Below are 18,745 nucleotides of genomic sequence, written 5' to 3' on the forward strand. Positions count from 1 at the left end.
CTTAGCTTGCATTTTTAGCAACGTGTGTGCAAAGATCTTTGAGTGTAAACATGCATGAACATGTCTAACTATTGGGTATTATATTCCAGCAAAATCTGGCCCTGTAGTTCCACAAAATTGAACTTTCTCTCCTTTTCCTCTCTGCCCAATACCTTAATTAAATGGTCATTCTACATGTATCAACCCAGTTAGTACATATTGGCAGACTATTTTACCATACAGATTGGGGGAGCAGGACAGTTTATATTTATTCACAGGATGTGGATATCACTGGTAAGACCTATATTGATTGCCCATTCGTTAATGCCTTCACTCCTGAACCCAATTCTATTTTCTTGCAACACTTGGATCCATTCAGTTTCCAGTAGAAATCGCTGGGCAATAACCGGAATGGAAAACGAGGTTAATTAAATACTGTTGCAGCCACCATATGAACAGAGATCAGATATTCAGCACAAGCCAGAGATCAATACCACACCATCTGGTGAACTAAGTTTATAGAGAAACTTTCCTGCAAGTGAGAGATTGCTGAAGTCCTGGGTCAGAAGTTGTGGGTACAGTCCTCACTCAAGACTTAAGTAAAAGGGGTGGAATCTTCACAGTTGTCCTCCTGATTGGCCACCAGAACTTCAGCCGAGGATCAACCATTTCTGGAGGTTTCCGCAGATCTCCTGCAAAATTGATGTTAGCCAAGCATGAGAATCCCTGCAGAAATTTCTCCCCGTAATCTAGGCTGCCACTTCAGTGCGGCACCGAGAGAGTGTGGCACTGTCGGAGGTGCCATCTTTCAAAAGAGGCATTAGGTCAAGGTTCTATCTGCTCCACTCGCACTATTTGAGGAAGAGTCAAGGGAAATGTCCTGAACGTTTATCCCCTAACCATGATGACTGAAAACAGACCATCTGATCGTGTATCTTATTGCTCTTTGTAGGAACTTGTAGAAATTGTATAAATTTGCTGCCAACATGAAACAGTGACTGGGCCTTCAGTTCTGGAATTCCCTCCCTAAACATCTCCACCTCTCTCCACTTCTTCAATAGTCTCTTTAAAACCTACCACTTTGACCAAAATTTTAATTATCTGTACTAATACCTTTTTATGAGGCTCTGTGTCAAATTTTGATAATAAGCCTATGAAGTGCTTTGGGACGTTTTACTGCATAAGAGATGCTCTATAAATATAAGTTGTTGTTGCTGTATACTTAAAATTAATTTGTTGCCCATAAAACACTTTGGGGTGCCCTGACATTGTCAAAGGTGTTACAGAGATGCAAATTCTTTTTAAATGGGCCTGATGCATTTGTCAAAATAGCAGGCAACAAAGTTTTATAAATATTAATTTGCAGTTTTAAATTTTATAATATAATTTCAACAACAATAACTTGTTCCTTTACTGCCATAAAACACCCAACATCATTGAGAGGAATGTAATCAAACAAGAACTTACACCAAACCAAAAGAGATAACATAAGTGCAAAATATTTAATGAATTGTAAAAAGTTGCTGCTTGTCTAATATATTGGGCTTTCCTCTACAGGACATGGTATCTAAGATGCTGCATGTAGATCCTCATCAAAGGCACACGGCAGCACAGGTCCTTCGACACCCCTGGATAATGAAACGAGAATACCTATCACAGAATCAGCTCAGCAGACATGACGCCCATTTAGTCAAGGCAAGTTCAGACAACTTGTTTAAAATATAGACCTTGTTTTTACCGCTGTGTCTCCTATTCCCACTATCCTGCTGCATAGCTCCAAAGAGATGCTCACAGAGATGAATGGAATTTCCCCAAGAGTCTCCTGTAGGGCCATTAGCAACTCATCTCAAAGGGCTCCACACAGTGACCTGAATTGTTCTCCTGATCATCACTGCATTGAACTGGAGACCCCATCTGTAGCCTCTGCCTTTGCTACTCGGTAACCAGCCTGAGGGAACTCCTCATCATAGGTTGAACTCTGATTTGCCTACATCCCAGTAGAACAACATGTCACATCTTCTCAGCATCTTCCCCTCATGACTTGGCAGAAGTCAGGGAACTGCCACACAAGGAGCATGGCAGATGCTGAATATCGTACCAGCCTTCTGTGCTTCAGCATGTTGGCATTACAACAGCATGAAATAATTCACAGTGTGAAATAAATTAATCTTGGCATTCTGACCTAGAAAATATTTGATCTTTCATGTATGTTAAATGTTCGCTTGCTGTGTTGATGGTAGGGCTCACAGAAATGGGCAGTGGGATCATCACATCACTGTTTTCTGTTGTAAGAGCAAAGACTGATGTGGCAAAACCACCCAGAAGGGAAAGAAGTTACTGAAAAAGCACCATCATAACTCCGCAGGAGAGAGATGTAAGGGCTGATAAATGCTGACTACATGGAACTTCTCAATTCTTTTTCCTGTTGGATTTGTACAGTTTAGCTGTCATACTCAACTCTTTCATTTTAGATTGTTGGATTAGTGTTGGCCTCCTGCAGGAATTACCGAAGACACCAGTGAGTAAGGGAGTCCAACGCACTCACTGTATTTTGGTGCATTGCGACTGATTGATAGATTTCACTCGAGTCTTCAATAAAACTAAAAACACAGCTCAGGAAGATGGTCATGATTAAGGAATCACTAATAAGACTAGCGGAAGTATTGCCACTTGGAATCACAGTAAATGTAGTCTTCGACATGGCTTGGCTCTTGGGCAAATTTCCACCAGTATCGGTATAGTTAGTTTTACCCTCTGCTAGCCACAATGTGAGGGAGTGGGCAATGAGTGTGACTATGCACGAGGGTATGTCAAGCAGCAAACTGGCTTAATGGGTGACAGCTGGTGGTGCTGTAGTGCAAAGATGGAAAGTTTAGAAAGGCTGCTTTTCTTGCTGTCAAAGGAGATTTGTGCTGTGTTACTTCCCCTGATTTATTTAAACTGTGAATGTGGTGATGAGTGCTGAATTTCATGGGGTGGTTGTACTCCTCCTCTGTACATGAAGCAGTGCATGAAACACTGATTGGATGATTTTGGTTTCATTATTTTAAAATACAGAATGGCACCTGGTATTGTGCCCCTCACACCACCCCTGCAGAGAGAGAGACAATATTACTTGTTAATATTACTTAATATTACTAAGACTTGTTTTCCTTGTTTTCCTTTTAACACACTGGCCTTTGACTTCAGTCAGCAGGTCAAGCGCTCTCAGAAGCTGGTTTCTTCTGTATTTTGGTTGTCGTCAGCCCAGGGAAGAAGGAATCCCTTGAATCTTCATATACTCTGTGATTTCTTCCAAAATGCTCAAGTATTAGTGCACCAAACAAGATTATTGGGCTTTTCTTTTGGCAAAGAGCTCAAAGAAATATACCTATTGGTGACTGTTTTAGTGAAGTAGCTTCTAGATTTACAATATTGGAATATCTCAAAAATCACTGAAACGTAGTGATTTCTCCCCATCAATTAAGATGCATTGGTAATGACTGAACACAATCAAAACTGAGGAGATACATCCTTGGGCCTGTGATTTCCTTAACAGAAAATCCAGTAATAATTATGAAAATATTGATTACTTTGATGTTTATTCTTATTTATTTGTGTGGTTTCTTAACAATTAAAAATGCAATGCAAGCCTGGTTCTGGAGATATAAGGCTAGATTTTCCTCTCGCTGCCTGACCAAAGTAGAAAAGATGGCAAAATAGAACAAGAAGACCAATCAATGGCTTTCCATCTCAGTCTCCATCTTTGTCCCTTTAACCCCCAGTGGGCTGAGTCCTGGTTACCCCTCCTTTGTCCACTGCATGTATATTACAATCCTATCGTATTTTGTGAATATACAGCAGCTGAAGGGTAAATGCTGTCCACTTCCAGCTTGCTGTATTTCTTTTGAAGCGATTTAACAGCCTTTCACAATGGTCTAAGCTTTTCAAATTATTACTTTTGTTTTTAAATTCTCTCCCTCACTATCTGGATATAGCTAGAAACTTTATTATTTTATGAAAGAACACTCCCAAACACAAATTTTCCCAGCAATTAAAGTATTTCTTAAAAGCCCACTTACCTAAGGGTGGATTAGCAACGGTTCCAATTTCAAACCAGAATTTGGTGTTTATTGCCACAATGCTCATGTATGTGGACATTGAATTTGACTTAGCTGTGATGCCCTCTATGGCCCACTAGCTTGCCAAACTCCCATCTACCCTCACATACTGAGAACAGTCACTTGGGTGTGGTACTGGGAAACTGAATGCACCTGTACCCAAATAAGGGAAAAGGGTTGAGGTTGGTAAAATGCTTTTTTTTTAAATCATGCCTGGTAGTCAAGCATCAGAATTTAAACTGTAATGTCCATTTTACAGATTCTTCTTTAAATCTTATTTCAGGGTGCAATGGCTGCCACCTACTTTGCTTTAAACCGTACACCTCAGGCACCAAGACTAGAACCTGTATTGGCATCAAACCTGGCCCAGCGAAGAGGAATGAAAAGATTGACTTCTACAAGGCTATAACAGCTACTGTGCAACAACTCTAGGAAGTTTTCTATTATTATATGTAAAAGTATATGGGCCTCTCTTAGCCAATGCAAGAGACCCCAAAAGACCCAAAGTATTCACAGAGGTTGGGCCTAGTTTCAGGCTCCTGTTATTCAGTGGTTCCAGAACAGGCTGAGGGCCATTCACCAAACTTGCTGCACTGTAAAGGATAAGAGAAGATGAACAGAAGTTAATTTCTTTTCTAAATTAACATGGGTGTCTTTGTTTTTTTTACCGGCTGTTGTTTGAAAAGAACAGGTAAACACTGATTGTGAAAACTAGGCTCAACCTCTTGCAAAGTAAGTAGAAAAGGATAAACACACAAGTGCTTTGATAAAACACTTGTACTTGCTGCTCTATAAAAAGCAGAGCAATGTTGTTACCTCTTAATTGTCTAAAAAAGAATAAGGAGACTAAAAAAACCAGTAGTTTGAAGCAGACAGATCTCTACATGGAGAATCCTGCCTGGCTAGGCCTACAGTGTCTGAACTGTTCTTTTTTTTTTGCTTTTTATTTTGTTGAGACGCAACAATTCAGTTCCAGCGAAATATTTGTGAACCAACCACACTCATTGATGTTTTCATATATTATATCTGCATTTTTTTACAATGTCCTGTGATAATGTGAAGTATCAAGAAGCACAATGAACTTCTAAGTGTAGAGGTACATGAGGCTTGTGAGCAGTGTCTTTTCATTGATGGATGCCTGTGGAGTACTGTGATGAGACAATGCTATAGCAGCTAATGTTGCCTAATTTTTACATAGTTCTGTTTCTTAGCACTATGGCCTAGCTTTAACCTGTGGTATTGTATAATTTACTTACATTGGAAGGTTGGCATGCCTTAATATGGCATTATTAGTGTTAGAATCAGCAATGTTGTGATTCTACTATTAACAATCAAATAATATGCTCAGAAAACAACTTTTCCTCTCCCCACTTTTCTTCCTGCTTCTCCTCATCTGAAAATGTTGACCTTCTGCTGGGGTATATAATTAGCAGTTACCTTCTAGCTCCTCACAAGAAGTCATTATTCATGTGTGAACCTCGACAGTATAATCAAGTTGTGCAATCATGGGGAACCATAGCCGAGTCTGATTCTGTCATAGTCATAGAGTCACAGAGGTCTACAGCACAGAAAAAGGCCCTTCGGCCCATCGAGTCTGCACCAGTCAAACAAGTACCTAACTATTCTAATCCCATTTTCCAGCACTAGGCCCATAGCCTTGTAAGCCACAGTTTCGCAAGTGCACATCCAAATACTTCTTAAATATTATGGGGGTTTCTGCCTCTACTACCCCTTCCTCATCCAATATTAATATAAACACCAAAATCCCTGCAAGGGTTTGTAAACAACGATCAGGAGAATCCTGGCCAATTTTGCTCCCCCCCCACCGCCCCAATGCGCACATGCTGTAGCTAAGTGTTGAGTCCCTACCCCACCCTAGCTGAGGTCAGCTCTCTCAGCAGTCACATATATTTTGTCACATGCTACCCACAGGAAAATACCTGGTACTTTGGAATTGTTGACATTGTCGTGCACATGAGATATTTGGCTAAAATTATTTGGTGACAATTTATCAAAAGGCCATCATGGTTACTGCTTACATTGGAGAGAGAGAGAGAGAGAGAGAGAGAGAGGTCTTGCAAGGTTGGGTCACAGTGCTTCCTATTGCTTTTGGAGGGAGTGCTAACTTGTGGTTCCCTTCTGAGTTGGCCCATTCATACTGTTCTGAGAAACGATTTTGTTGTGGACTGAAGGGGTAATGCCATGGGTACTTCGAGTTGAAAGACTTCCAGAAATAGATTTCAGACTGTCTTGCCATCTCCCCTGCTACAGGGAGTATATATATGAACCATTCTGGGGATTGGAAAACCCACCTTACATTTATTGTGAGGAAGGTTACTCTTGTGCTTTGCAATGAGGCAGGTTTCAGGAACATTTTTTTTATGGCTTCTGTTTCTAGTGGCAAAAACCCATGAGAACATTGGATGCCAAAAAAGCAGGTAAATTTTGGAGAAAATGAGTGAAATTATTTTTTGTTTGGAGCAAGACTCAAAATCAAGTAAATACACACAGGACTGAAACAAAGAACAGTTTGGCTAAATGACAACCCATAATTACTTGTCTAGTTCACAGCCAGTGTGAGGGCTGCATTAAATCACTTGGGAAAAATAAATAGTGGAGTTTGAATTTCACACTTCACTCTAAACAACAGGAACAGTGAAGGATTCAGTATTTCTATTTTGTGTTTCACATGCATTTCATTAATGACATCATCATGCATGACATTTACGTCACTAAAGTTATCTTCCATTCCATTTCTGCATGCAAACACTGGGAAAGGTTCGAGGGCTTTTTAATCTGATTTTGTTCATTAACCAGCTTGAAGGAGTCTAGGGAATCTTGGTGGGATTAGGTAAAATAAACTTCAATAATATTTTGGTGGGGATGAGGAGTCCATTAGAAACAGGATCTGCCAGAATTGTGGTGTAATCCCAGTGCCAAGCACCTCATGAGGCCAGCTGACCAGTAGGATTGTACTGAGAAGCTGTGGGGACCTTCTCAACCCCAGAGTCAGCCTGCCAGTTGTGGATCGGCAGCAAGGTTGGCTGGCTCATGCTTTGGCAGAGAGCTGTTTTACACCTGTAATAGAGAAGCACAATCAAATTTCTCAAACAGAAAATGCTGGAAATACTCAGTAGGTCTGGCAACATCTGTGGAGAGAGAAACAGAGTTAACGTTTCAGACTCATGACCTTCTAGGCCATTATTTTCATTCAGCTATCAGTAATAGGTGTGCTGGCCTACATGTTGCAGGAGAGGCTTGCCCTCTAGTGGCTGGATTCAGCAAGCACATGCTGGATGTGCAGGAATTGTGAGGTTCATTGTGTTCTTTCTGATTTTCTGCACTGCTGCCTACACCAGTTGAATGCAAAACATAACCAGAACTCATGTTACCATTTGCCTGTCTGACTGTGAGCTGTCTGAGGAAGCAGGAGGTTTTTAAAGTAACTATGGGTTGTGTAACGATGAATATATTGGCCCCAAAATTGCTGTTAATATAAAAACAAGGATAGGTGAGGGTAGATGCTTTGTGGAAGGCCCTGCTCCATTTCCAGCTCGCACTTCCAGCAATTGTCAGGGGAATTTAACATCAAGATTAAATGGGTAAGAGCAAGTCTGACTAACAGTGGCAACTCCGAAGAAGTTATACAGACTCGAAACGTTAACTCTGTTTCTCTCTCCACAGATGTTGCCAGACCTGCTGAGATTTTCCAGCATTTTCTGTTTTTATAACAGTGTGCAATGTTCATTACTCTGCCACAGCAATTTTCAGGTCATTGTATTGAGCTGATTCTTGTGTTGCAAGTGGTTAGTTGAGAGTTTGCTTACATATAGAGTGATTGTTCTAACTGTATTTTAAAGATTAAAGAAGCTTTCTGGGAGAGGGTAAAACTTCTCTAAGCATAATAGTTATGCACTCAAGTCAAATTGCTCTGTATGTTATTTTCATGATGCAGTGGCCCATTTAAAGAGTGAATGACAGCAGTACAGAAATTTGATGAAAAACACGTTAGTCACTGTATTAAATATATCATATGGGAGATTTTTACTCCCTGTTGTCCTGCTATGGTCAAGTTGAGAGAACTGCAACAAACAGCCAGCAAATTCCACAGGATTTTCACCTCACTTTCTGCAAAGTAAAGCTGGTAAAGAGGGAGCAGCTCCAAGGAATTCCCTAGCATACACGTTGCCAGTGGTCTGAGCCCTTACCGATCTCTGCCAGGCGATGTTACAGAGACAGACATCATGGAGAAAACTTTGCGATACTCTTTGTTGCATGTAAAACATTGTGCACAGTCAAAGCTGTATTCAGGTTTTATGGAGCTCCCTCCGTTGCCACAGTGTAACCTCCCCCTTGTCCATCCATTAAACCTTCTCAGCGATATCAATAACCACATTGGACAAACTGGTATCTTGATAGCTAGCATCATTTATCGCCATGACCAGCCCTATTCCCTGTTTCTTAACTGTCATTTTCACAGGTGAAGGGACATATGAATTGTCAGCTTTGAGGAAGAAACAACAGTCACCTGACATGTCAAAGGCTCTGACTGTGTCTTCCCATCACTGGGTACACATGTTGGCTGCATGACACGGGCATGACTATTTTCTTAGTGCCAGAGTTAACATCGTCTCAAGCAAAAGCAAAATACTGCGAATGAAAACCTGAAATAAAAACAGAAAATGCCAGAAATACACAACAAGTCAGGCTGCATCTATAGAGGGAGAAACAGAGTTAATGTTTCAGGTCAATGATTACCCTGTTTCTCGCTCTACAGATGCTGCCTGACCTGCTGGGTATTTCCAGCATTTTCTGCATTGATCTTCTCCAGCAATCTCTATTCCATGATAGCAGAGGGCAATTGGTAATCAATGAGTAATTGACTCACTGAGAAGTTTAAACAAGGAACTCTGCCCTCACTCTGTCTCTTTATTATATAAACACTTCAATTTTAGCTGCATCCTGATGGTGTATTTAGTGCATGAGCAGCCAGTCAAAGCAATAACTTTCCCTAACATCAGGCAAAAGTCCCTTCCAGCCAGCATTGACTAATAGGAGCTGCAATACCAGACAGGGCGTGCCAATTGACCAGAAATGGGCACTTGTTAGGGAAGATCAAGATAGACTATTTCCTCTGGTGGTGGAGTCTAGAAAAAAGGGCATAACCTTAAAATTAGAGCTGGGCAGTACAGAGGTGATGTCAAGAAGCACTATTCAATCAAAAGATCGAGGAAATCTGCAACACTCTTCAAAAAGCTGCTGGAACTGGGCCAATTGAAAATTTCAAAATCGAGATAGATAGTTTATTTGTTAGATAAGATTATTAAGGGAACCAAGGTGGGTAAATGGAGTAAGGTGTAGATTAGCCATTATCTAATTGAGTGGAACAGACTCAAGGGGCTGAATGGTGCACAGCATTCCTAATGATATGAACTTCCCTGTTAAAACATGTTTTATCAGATTGTATTCAGATTTTTGAAACCTAGATTTGTTAAGCTCTTCAAACTGTTTTCACATTGTGTAGGAGGGTCACTTTTACATAAAGTGTCTCTGACAACTAGTCATGTCTGCTTGTGTAAAAACAGTTGTGTGCAGCCAGTTAATCTGCCTGTAATGGTCCAGTGCCTATGTTGAATGGTAATTGTCTGACAATAGTAATATGAACTAATGAATAGAATACGTGAGATAGTATACAAAGTGTTCCCATGTTGAGATTTTTTTTACTAATTTACAGATTTTCTTTAAAATGCTTTATCAATAAAAATGAGTAACTTATTTGACGTAAAAAGGAAAACTACAAGTGCTGGAATCTAAAGTAAAACCAGAAAATGCTGGAAATACACAACAAGCCCACCAATGCTTTAAAGGAAAATATTATCCTTTTCAGATGCTGTGTATTTTGTTTCCAATTTATAACACACTTGGAATTGCCAATAACTTACTTGGAGATGGTGGCGTAGTGGTAATGTGGCTGGAATTCAGAGGCCCAGGCTAATGTTCTAGGGATATAGGTTCAAATCCCACAATGGCAGCTGATGGAATTTAAATTCTATAAATCTAGCTTCAGTGATGATGACTATAACAACTACCACTGCTTGTTGTAACAACCCATCTGGTTCATTCATGTCTTTTAAGGAAGGAAATCTGCCAAAGTAACCTGGTCTCATTACATGTAATTAATTACATGTGACACCAGACCCACAGCAATGTGGTTGACTCTTTACTGTCCTCTGAAATGGCCCACCAAGCCACTCAGTTCACACTTAGGAATGGATAACAAAAGCTAGCCCTGCCAAGAACACCCACATCCTATGAAGGAATAAATATATATATTTCACAAGTATTTATTTTTTGCTGTATTTTTGTGCATTCAGAATAAATGGATCTATCTGCAAAGTATATTTCCCCTATAGACCTGTTCCTCCTTAAAATTCCCAAATAGAAATAATAGCAAAAGCTATTATAATTAGGTGCACTTTTTAAATTTTGAGGTATATTATACCAAATGGTACAACAGCTTCAGTTAACTTCAAATATTTCATATGATAAAGTGAAATCTCACCTTGAAACCTTTCTAATGTTCTGATTAAAGGTAGTGAGAAACTTTTCTTTTGGGAGAAAATTTTGAGGAGCTAATTGTCAGGACATCAAAGAAAATTTATGAGGAACAAAATATTCAGAAGCATGACCCAGCACCTCCCAGGCATAACATTACTGTGGTAGCCTGTCATCATGGGCAATTCTATTGTGTTTTGGGGTAGCTAACCTCAGCCAGGGCAGCAACTATGGCACAGTTGATGTTGGAGGGAGTGGCCAAAATTTTTGTCCTTAGTGACTTCTGCTGGAAAGTGCATCCATGTAGACATGTCTTACCTACACTAAAGGAGGATGAGAGCCTGAGCACTGATCAGTGTACCTGTAGGAGCTGCAGTCAATCCAGCAGGCTTCTCTGCGGCCTTGTTCTTAGTGAATTGAAGTTAATCCTCACAGCTGCCTGAATTTTGTCAAGAAAGCCCACCTCCACCCCCCCACCCCCCACCCCATCCACCACTCCCAAAGTTCCACAGACGTAATGGACATTTGGCATGTCTTGAGACACTGAGGCCAACCAGACCATCTTTGTTGCTGCCCAGCTGAGATCAGATAATTTAGTATGGATCTGAGATTGAACCTAGGATACAGTCAGTCTGCATGACAATGCAGTAATCAAGTGGTAAATTTGCTAGTGGAGACTCATATTGCACCAAACTGTGCAAATATGTAAAATTGCTCAATATTTTCCTTGAGATCATTAATTCAAACTAAAACTAGGGGCTCTGGGCATCAGCAGAGAATTATTGCATTAAATAGAAAACAGCTCTAATGGGCAGTAAGAGTTGCCAATGAACCATTAGTTGGCAATATTATAGGGATTAAAATAACATCTAAATTTTAATGCTAATAATTTTTCTCATAGAGCAGAAAATATGTAATTGCAGCAAATCAACTAAAAGAGACTGCTAATGTTGTTTTTCTGCCTTTCTGCCCCTTCAATGGGCCAGCAGAGGAAATATAACAACATGCCGACTATTTTTTAAAATTTAAAACAATATTGCTAGCTTTCAACCAGGGAAAAAAATGTCAACATTTTATAAAAATTGAGCTATTGGTTGTCATTGCCTGTTGTCCTGGCAATAAAGCCTTTCTTCATATTTAAGTTACCCTTTTTAATCGCCATGGTGTAATAAGGAAGGAAAGCTTATTAAACCCATTGAGAACACACTGCTTTCAGTTAAGTCTTTGCTCCATTACAGAGATCTAAAGAGACAACTGTAATAATGAACAGGATGGATGGAATATATACTCTTGGTGAATAATTGAAATGTGATGTTAATCAGGGACACAAGCCTTCTGCTTCTATGTTTTACTATCTGTGAGTTGTGAAGCTGTAAATTAATTAATATACATGTCTGGTCCTGTTGCCATTTCTCCAGCACTTTTAATGTTTTAAAACTGTCGTAAATTATTCTTATGATTTATAATTTGTTTTGTATTACAAACTGTACTGATTGTAGGCTTAAGTTTGGCAAATGGTACTTTATACAGTATCAGTAGGTGGAAATGAATTCCTTGAATACATTTATTAAGCTTATTTGACTTGACAAAATACATTTTGTAATGTAAATGGATTTTATGAAGTCTAATATTTTTATAGCACTATGATAAACATAGAACTTTGTATATTAAAAGGAGCTGCTCCACAAGATGAGTACACTGCTTTTCCTTAGACTGTCCAGTAGCTTGATCCTGCAAATTGCTACAGCCATTTCCAAGGAGCATGATGATCTGATTCCATCTCCGACAGGACCTGCAGGCCCCACTCGCCAGTCTCGGTTAGCCTGCTTGCACTGTTCTTAGTCCAGGTGCATTGTAGAGTCCTTAAAGGGAAAAAGCTGAAAGAGCACTTGCTTGTGTCATGTACCCCATCTCTGCAAGCTGAGGATATTTTCCTCCAGTCTATTGAAAATAATCTCTTCATGTTAACTCCATTTTTCTCAGCCACATGGATTTCTATAGGAGGGGGACAAAAACTATAAAAATATGTAATTTATGGGTAATTATTTGCACTCTACCATGGCTTTGCATGTCATTTTACATGATGTCTTTATACAGAAGAAATAAAGAATTCTGGAAAATAGTTCCCTGGGTTGTAGTTTTCACTTTAATTTGTTTTTTTCCGAAACTTACTGCAGACCTTGTGCTGATGGCTTTTCCATAGTGATGTTGGACTTGTTGAAGGAGCTGTGTACAGAGCTTTACCAAGTCAAATCTCTGAACCTCTATAACAGGCACAATTGACCCTGTGATGGTGAAACTTCTCCTGCCACTGGCTCTTTTTCAGGCTGTAAATGAAAAGCAAAACAATTACAAATGATGGAAATCCAAAATGCAAAAGAAAAGCTAGAATCATGCAATAGATTAGTCAACATCTGTGAAGAGAACAAACAAGTCCCGTCTCAGGATGAGAGTCCTTCATCATAACTGAAAACAAAGACGATAGATGAAGAACCATTTGAATAGAATATGAACAAATGGAGTGGGCCTAGGCAATGAACCACGAGAGGGAGCACGGATCGACTGAGTATTTGCCAAATTACAAGAGAAACAGGAGATCGTTGCTGCAATGATCTTTGCATCAGAGAATGAAAAAAAAGCCTCATTAGAGAAACAAAGAAGCTGATGCTATGAAGAAGAGATGAAATGATAGATTAAAGGCCTCTGGATCAGGTTTGAAATTTTTAAAAAGCTGGCAAAATAAGATGGGGGTGAGCTGGAAAAAAGAGCAGGCCAACACCAACAGTTGCAAAATCTCCCACCAGTGCTCTGTTCTGACAGGATCTTCATCCCAAAGGTCAATCAACCTCCCCTTTTGCCAGCAGCCATCAAAACTATCAGACATTGCCAGCGTCCCCTGACCTAAGGAAATGGAGGCTCCAGCTGAGCCTCTGAAGTAATTACAGTTAATGTTCAGGTAATAGGGCTACAGAGTGCCCAGGAGAAAAGTAAGCATTTGATAAGGTGCCACACCAAAGGCTATTTCAGAAAATACAGAACACTTAGCCTAACATCAGTTGTGGGGAAAATGCTAGAGTCAATTATAAAAGACGTGGTGACAGAACACTTGGAAAGCATTAACGGGATTAGACAAAGTCAGCATGGATTTATGAAGGGAAATCATGCTTAACCAATCTAGAGTTTTTTGAGGATGTAACTAGTAGAATAGATAAGGGAGAACCAGTGGATGTGGTGTATTTGGATTTCAAGAAGGCTTTTGATAAGGTCCCACATAAGAGACTTGTGGACAAAATTAAAGCTCAAAGGGATCATGGGTGATATACAGGCATAGATTGAGAATTGGTTGACAGACCAGAAACAGAGAGTGGGAATAAAATGGGTCTTTTTCCGGATGGCTGGCGGTGACTAGTGGTGTACCGCAGTGATCAGTGCTTGGGCCCCAGCTATTCACGATATATGTAAATGACTTGGATGAGGGAACCAAATGCAATATTTCCAAGTTTGCTGATGACACACGGGCGGGGTTGTGAGTTGTGAGGAGGATGCAAGGAGGCTTCAGAGCGGTTTAGACAAGTTGTGTGTGGATAAACACATGGCAGATGCAGTATAACGTGGATAAATCTGAAGTTATACACTTCGGTGTGAAAAACAGAAAGGCAGAGTATTATTTAAATGCTGATATTGTGGGAAATGTGGATGTACAACCAGTCAATGAAAGTAAATAGGTAGGTGCAGCAAGCAACTAGGAAGGCAAATGGTATGTTGGCCTTCATTGCAAGAGGATTTGAGTTCAGAAGTAGGGATATCTTACTGCAGTTATACAGGGCCTTGGTGAGACCACACCTGGAGTATTGTGTGCAGTTTTGGTCTCCCTACCTGAGAAAGGATATACTTGCCAGAGGGAGTGTAGCAAAGATTCGCTAGGCTAATATCGGGGATGGCAGGACTGCTGTATGAGGAGAGATTGGTTCGACTGGGCCTGTATTCTCTAGAGTTTAGAAGAATGACATCTGATTGAAACATATAAAATTCTAACAGGGCTAGATAGACTAGATGCAGGGAGGATGTTTCCCCTGGTTGAGAAGTCTAGAACCAGGGGCCAGCCTCAGAATACGGGGCAGGCCATTTAGTACTGAGATGAGGAAAAATTTCTTCACTCAGAGGGTGGTCAACCTGTGGAATTCTCTACCACAGAAGGCTGTGGAGGCCGGGTCATTGAGTATATTCAAGAAAGAAATTGATAAATTTTTGGATATTAGGGGCATCAAGGGGTATGGGGAGAAAGCAGGAATATAGCGATGAGATAGAGGATCAGCCATGGTCATATTGAATGCCTGAGCAGGCTCGAAGGGCTGAATGGCCTACTCCTGCTCCTAGTTTCTATGTTTCTATAAGTGCAGGGTGTAGGGGGTAACATGTTAGCATGGATAGAAGATTGGCTGGCTGGCAGAAAGCAGAGAGTATACATAAATGGATCTTTGTTGATTGACAGGATGTGACAAGTGGAGTCCCACAGGGGTCTGTGATGGGGCCTCAGCTTTTTACAATTTACATCAATGACTTAGATGAGGGGAGTGAAGGCATGGTAACTAAATTTGCACAAAGATAGGTAAGAAAATATGTTGTGAAGAGGACATGAGGAGGTTGCAGATGGATATGGATAGCTTGAGTGAGTGGGCAAAGATCTGGCAAATGGAGTTTAATGTGAGGAAATGTGAAGTTGTTCACTTTGGAAGGAAGAACAAAAAGCAGAGTATTACTTAAATGGAGAACGGCTGCAGAATTCTGAGGTGCAGAGGGATCTAGGTGTTCTAGTACATGAGTAATAAAAAGTTAGTATGAAGTACAGCAAGTAATTAAGGAGGCTAATGGAATGCTATCCTTTATTACGAAAAGAATTGAACATAAAAGTAAGGATGTTATGCTTCAGCAATACGGGGCATTGATGAGACTGCATCTCGAATACTGTGTGCAGTTTTGGTCTCCATATTTAAGGAAGGAAGGATGTAAATGCGTTGGAAGCGGTTCAGAGGAGGATTACTAGATTGATACCTGGAATGAGTGGGTTGTCTTATGAGGAAAGATTGGACAGATTGGGCTTGTTTCCACTGGAGTTTAGAAGAGTGAGGGATGACTTGATTGAAGTTGATAAGATCCTGAATGGTATTGACAAGGTGGATGTCAAAAGGATGTTTCCTCTTGTTGGTGAGTCCAGAACTGAGGGCAATGTTTTAAAATTAGGGTTTGCCCTTTTAGGACAGAGATGAGGAGAGATTTTTTCTCTGAGGGTTGTGTGACTTTGGAATTCTCTGCCTCTGAAGGTGGTGGAGGTGGGGTCATTGAACACTTTTAAGGCAGAGGCAGATAGATTCTTGATAAGCAAGCAGGTGGAAGATTATCAGGGGTAGGTGGGAGGTTACAATCGGATCAACCATGATCTTATTAAATGGTACAGCAGGCTTGAGGGGCTGAGTGGCCTACTCCTGCTCCTAATTCATATGCCCGTATGCTCAGTTGTACAAAGCTGCTACAGAAAATTCAAAAAAGGAATAAAACCAGATGCACCACTCAGCATCAACCTAGGCACCAGAAACAACAATGACACACAGCGCCCAGCTTACCCTGCAAGGTCCTGCTTACTAACATCTGGGGGCTTGTGCAATATTGGGAGAACTGTCCCATAGACTAGTCAAGCAGTAGCCTGACATAGTCATACTCACCAAATCATATCTTACAATGTCCCCGACACCATTATCACCATTGCTGAGTGGGGTATATAGTCAGAAGGGAGTTGCTTGGGAGTCCTCAACATTGGCTCCGGACCCCATGAGGTCTCATGGCATCAGGTCAAATATGGTCAAGGAAACCCCCTGCTCACTATCACTCAGCTGATGAGCACGCCTCCATTTTGAAGACCAGTTGGAAGAAGCACTGAAGGTAGCTAGGGAACAGAATGGGTGGATTTTGCCGTCGGCGAGCAGGGGGCGGGGCGGGATGATGTCGGGCGGAACCCCCGATGTCATCCCGCCCCATTTAAATTTTCAGGTAGGCGGGGGCACAGCAAAATCAGCTGTGGGCCCTCCGACCTGTCAATGACCAATTGAGGCCATTGACAGGATAATTAAAACAACTAAAGGACCTGCCCATCCAACCTTAAGGTTGATGGGCAGGCCAGGAGCCCCGGCGGGGAATAGAAAAAACATGAAACCTCATCTACAGGCCGGTTGAGGTTTCATGTAGGGTTTAAAAAACTTTAATAAAGTTTTAGTGAAATTTATTAACATGTCCCATCTCATGTGATATTGTCACATGAGGGGGACATGTTAAGAATTTTTTTATTTTTCTATTTTTAATGTTTAAACAACTTTCAGCGCTCTCCCTGAGGCGGCACTTTACCTCAGGGAGATGTGCACTATTTCGTGTGCATGCGTGAAACAGCGCACTCTCGCAGTTGGGGAATCCCCCCCTCACCTGCACAGGAAGTGCATAGCGCTTCCTGCCGGGCGTCACGCTGGGCGGGCCTTAACTGCCCTGCCCACTTAAAATGGTAGTGGGGCCCGCTTTTCCGGCGGGGATCGGCTCCCCACCTGCCGGAGATTGGGTCGGGCCCGCCCGCCCGGTAGGCAGAAAATTCTGCCCAATGTATTCTGGGTGAGGGGCTTCAATGTCCATCACCAATAGTGGCTTTGTAGCAACACAACGGATCAAGTTAGCCTAGTGCTAAAAGACCCCAGGGTGAGGGAACCAACATAGGGGAGGTGATGGTGTAGTGGTATTGTCACTGGACTGGTAATCCAGAGATCCAGGGTTCAAATCCCACCATAGTAAATGGTGGAATTTGAATTCACTAAATATCTGGAATTATAAGTCTAATGATGGTCATGAAACCATTGTTGATTGTCATAAAAACCCAACTGGTTCACTAATGCCCTTTAGGGAAGGAAATCTGCTGTCCCCGCCTGTTGTGGCCTGGCCTACATGTGACTACAGACCCACTGAAATGTGGTTGACTCTTAAAAATGCCTTAAGGATGGGCAATAAACGCTGGCCTAGCCACATCCCACGAACCAATAAAAAAATGAGGAAAAAATCTGCTTGACGTCAACCTCACCTCCTGTCACAGATGGATATGTCCGTGACATTGTGGAGAGGAAGTCCTGCCTTCATACTGAGATACCATGAATCATGTCGTGTAGCATTACGACCATGCTAAATATGGTAGAATCAGAACAGACCTAGCAGCTCAAAATAGGGCATCCATGAGGCACTGTGGTCCAACAGCAACAGCAGAATTGTATTCAGCTTCAATCTGTAACCTCATGGTCCACCATATCCCTCACTCTACCATTACCTTCAAGCCGGGGATCAACTCTGGTTCAATGAAGAATGCAGGAGGGCATGCCAGGAACAGCACCAGGCATACCTAAAAATGAAGCGACAATGCAGGATTACCTGCATACACTAAGCAGTGGAAGCAGCATCCAATAGGAAGATCTGAGCACTCCAAAGGATCAGATAAAAGGTCTGTAGTGCTGCCACATCCAGTCGTGAATGGTGGTGGACAACTAATCAGAGGAGGAGGCTCTCATCATCTTCAGTGATGGAGGAGCCCAGCACATCACTGCAAAAGACAAAGTTGAAGCATTTGCAACAATCTTCAGCCAGAAGTGCCGAGTGGATGATCCACCTTGGCCTCCTCCTGAGGTCCCCAGTAACACAGATATCAGTCTTCAGCCAACTTGATTCACTCCACGTAATATCAAGGAACGGCTGAAGGCACTGGATAAAGCAAAGGTTATGGACTCTGACAGTGTAAAAACATAAGAACATAAGTAATAGTAGCTGGAGCAGACTATCAAGCCTGCTCCGCCATTCAATAAAACCATGGCTGACCTTCTGCTTTGAATCCATATTTCTGCCTGCTCCCCATAGCCTCTGATCCCCTGAGGGGCCAAAAACCTTGTCTACCCCAGCTTTAAATAAGTTCATCGATGGAGCATCCACAAACCTTGAGGGTAGAGAATTCCGAAGATTCACAACCCTCTAAGTGAAGAAATTTCTCATAATTTCAGTCCTGAATGATTGGCCCCTTATCCTGAGGCTGTGTCCCT

At 41.4% G+C, this 18,745-nt stretch overlaps 1 protein-coding gene across 1 annotated transcript in view; it reads left to right on the forward strand.

The window, feature by feature from the left end:
• Positions 1 to 5,257, forward strand: part of LOC144690122 (ribosomal protein S6 kinase alpha-2) — a 435,548-nt gene extending 430,291 nt beyond the window's left edge. The window contains exons 20-21 of the mRNA XM_078557599.1: positions 1,537 to 1,674; positions 4,363 to 5,257. Coding sequence (XP_078413725.1) covers positions 1,537 to 1,674; positions 4,363 to 4,488 — 264 coding nt within the window. The 3' untranslated portion in view covers positions 4,489 to 5,257. The remainder of the gene's footprint in view (positions 1 to 1,536; positions 1,675 to 4,362) is intronic.
• Positions 5,258 to 18,745: the final 13,488 nt, after the last annotated feature.

The sequence above is a fragment of the Cetorhinus maximus genome, chromosome 14 (genome assembly GCF_964194155.1).
Source record: "Cetorhinus maximus chromosome 14, sCetMax3.hap1.1, whole genome shotgun sequence".
Lineage (NCBI taxonomy): Eukaryota > Metazoa > Chordata > Chondrichthyes > Lamniformes > Cetorhinidae > Cetorhinus > Cetorhinus maximus.